Source organism: Alosa pseudoharengus, unplaced genomic scaffold (assembly GCF_046254945.1).
Source record: "Alosa pseudoharengus isolate Yale_2024_CS ecotype anadromous, Long Island Sound unplaced genomic scaffold, YU_APseudo_1.1 YU_APseudo_1.1_scf_13, whole genome shotgun sequence".
NCBI classification, from domain to species: domain Eukaryota; kingdom Metazoa; phylum Chordata; class Actinopteri; order Clupeiformes; family Clupeidae; genus Alosa; species Alosa pseudoharengus.
In genome coordinates, this window is record NW_027468598.1 from 37,240,807 (window position 1) to 37,243,306 (window position 2,500).

Consider the following 2,500-nt stretch of genomic DNA (forward strand, 5'->3'; position numbering starts at 1 on the left):
ATAATGCTCTATCTATAAAGCTATTTTTACCCATGATGCTGTCCACTGCAAACATAATGCTCTATCCATAAAAATATTTTTACCCATGATGCTCTCCACTGCAGACATAATAGGGGGATTCGACTTGATGTAGCCGCCTGCAACCGTCTTAATCTGACTGCATAACGTGATTATTTCTGAGATTTTCAACCGTATGCACAATACCGGGTTGAAAACGTATCAGAATCTCAGTAATAATCACGTTATGCAGTCAGCTTAAGACGGCAGCAGGCGGCTACATCAAGTCCAATCTGTACCCTAATGCTCTATTTTTACCCATGATGCTCTATCCAAAATACTATTTTTACCCATGATGCTCTATCCAAAATACTATTTTCACCCCTAATGCTCTATCCAAAATACTATTTTCACCCCTAATGCTCTATCCAAAATACTATTTTTACCCATGATGCTCTATCCAAAATACTATTTTCACCCCTGATCTCAGCTCTACCCATAATGCTCTATCCATAATGCTATTTTCACCCATGATTAATGTGTTAATGTTAATAGACTCATTTGAGATGAACTGCAGCTGACTTCATATGTCAAAGTTGTATATGTGTGTCTATCTATTTAACCAACAACATGAAATAACAGAATATCAAAAAGTTTTCAGTAGGCTAGCCTACCATTGTTGCAGAAATGCCCTATCACGGCTTTGATCATGTCATGAGGGCGGGTTTCAGCTGATGCAGTCCGTGGAAAGACAACTGCAAGAACTGGATGAAGGCGCAGACTCCCGCAATATTTTAAGGTCATGTGACATGGTGACACCATGGTAAGTCCCTGTCCGGCTGGAGGAAGTCGAACAGTATTTCTAACCAGTACGCATTGCGTTCTACCCAGCATGCATCACATCAAGTCAGATCTGCATCAAGTCGACTGAGTCTAGTGCCCAATATGCTCATCTGTACCCATTTACCCATGATGCTCATCTTTACCCATGATGCTAATCTTTACCCATGATGCTCATCTTTACCCTTGATGTCCATCTTTACCCATGATGCTCATCTTTACCCATGATGCTCATCTTTACCCATCTTTACCCATGATGTCCATCTTTACCTATGATGCTCCTCTTTACCCATGATGCTCATCTTAACCCATTTACCCATGATGCTCTTTTTACCCATGATGCACATCTTTACCCATGATGCTCCTCTTTATCCATGATGCTTATCTTTACCCATTTACCCATGATGCTCTTTTTACCCATGATGCTCATGTTTACCCATGATGCTCTTACCACTCTGGGGTCAGGACTCTTCTCCAGCAGAGGAATGAGACTCTTGGTGAGGATGTAGATAGCTGAGAGCGAGAGACAGATGGAGAGAGAGAAGAGAGAGAGATAGAGAGAGAGAGATGGATATAGAGAGAAGAGAGATAGAGAGAGAGAGAGAGAGAGACGAACAATAGAGAATAAGAATGTAAGAGGTCTAGCCACAGAAGAAAAGGCTCAGGTAGATTTGACCCCTATTTGACCTCTATTTGACCTCTGCTTGACAAACACACACAGCAAGTGTGCTGGACTGACGACGGTGACCCATGTCCAGCTCATCACATGAAAGACGACGGAGCTGAAACTCACCCAGAGAGTTACTGGCGAAACTCTTCTCCAAACCGTCGGCAGTGACCTCCCTCTTAGTCATCATGCATCCCGCGTTATTGATCTGCCATCAATCAATCAACCAGTCAATCAGTCAATCAACCAGTCAACCAGTCAATCAATCAGTCAATCAATCAGTCAATTAATCAATCAATCTAATTTGAGTGGAAGGTTGAAGGTGAGTGTAGCACTACCTGTGCATATCTCTGAATGGGTATACCTGTAGGTGTAGTGTGTGTGTGTGTGTGTGTGTGTGTGTGTGTGTGTGTGTGTGTGTGTGTGTGTGTGTGTGTGTGTGTGTGTGTGTGTGTGTGTGTGTGTGTGTGTGTGTGTGTGTATGTGTGTGTGTGTGTGTGTGTGTGTGTGTTCCTACCAGCACATTGAGGGTCTTGTACTTCTTCTTGAAGTTCTCAGCAAATTCCCATACCTTCCTGGTCTCTGACAGATCAAGAATGTGGACATAGATTTCCTACATGAACACACACACACACACAAAATAAGACTCCACAATAAATATATAACAGGCAGGTATTTTGCATTGGTTCTGACACAAACACACACACACACACACACACACTTTGCATTGGTTTTGACACACACATACACATACACACACACACACACAGACACACACACACCAAACACACACACACACACACAAACACACATACATACACACACACACACACACACACACACACACACACACACACACACACACACACACACACAGCAAACCAGACTGACCTTGTTTCCCGTCTCCTTGACAATCTCAGCACGGGCCTCCTCAGCTTTATCCTTGTTCCGACACACCATGTGGATCATACCGCCTGCAACACACACACACACACA

At 43.1% G+C, this 2,500-nt stretch overlaps 1 protein-coding gene across 1 annotated transcript in view; it reads right to left on the bottom strand.

Annotated features, from left to right (window-relative positions):
• The window catches only part of dhrs12la (dehydrogenase/reductase 12-like a), an 8,529-nt gene that overhangs the window by 2,801 nt on the left and 3,228 nt on the right, over positions 1 to 2,500 (bottom strand). Inside the window, exons 3-6 of the mRNA XM_076281652.1 lie at positions 2,396 to 2,478; positions 2,022 to 2,117; positions 1,631 to 1,712; positions 1,289 to 1,350 (exon numbers count right to left, since the gene is read on the bottom strand). Coding sequence (XP_076137767.1) covers positions 1,289 to 1,350; positions 1,631 to 1,712; positions 2,022 to 2,117; positions 2,396 to 2,478 — 323 coding nt within the window. The remainder of the gene's footprint in view (positions 1 to 1,288; positions 1,351 to 1,630; positions 1,713 to 2,021; positions 2,118 to 2,395; positions 2,479 to 2,500) is intronic.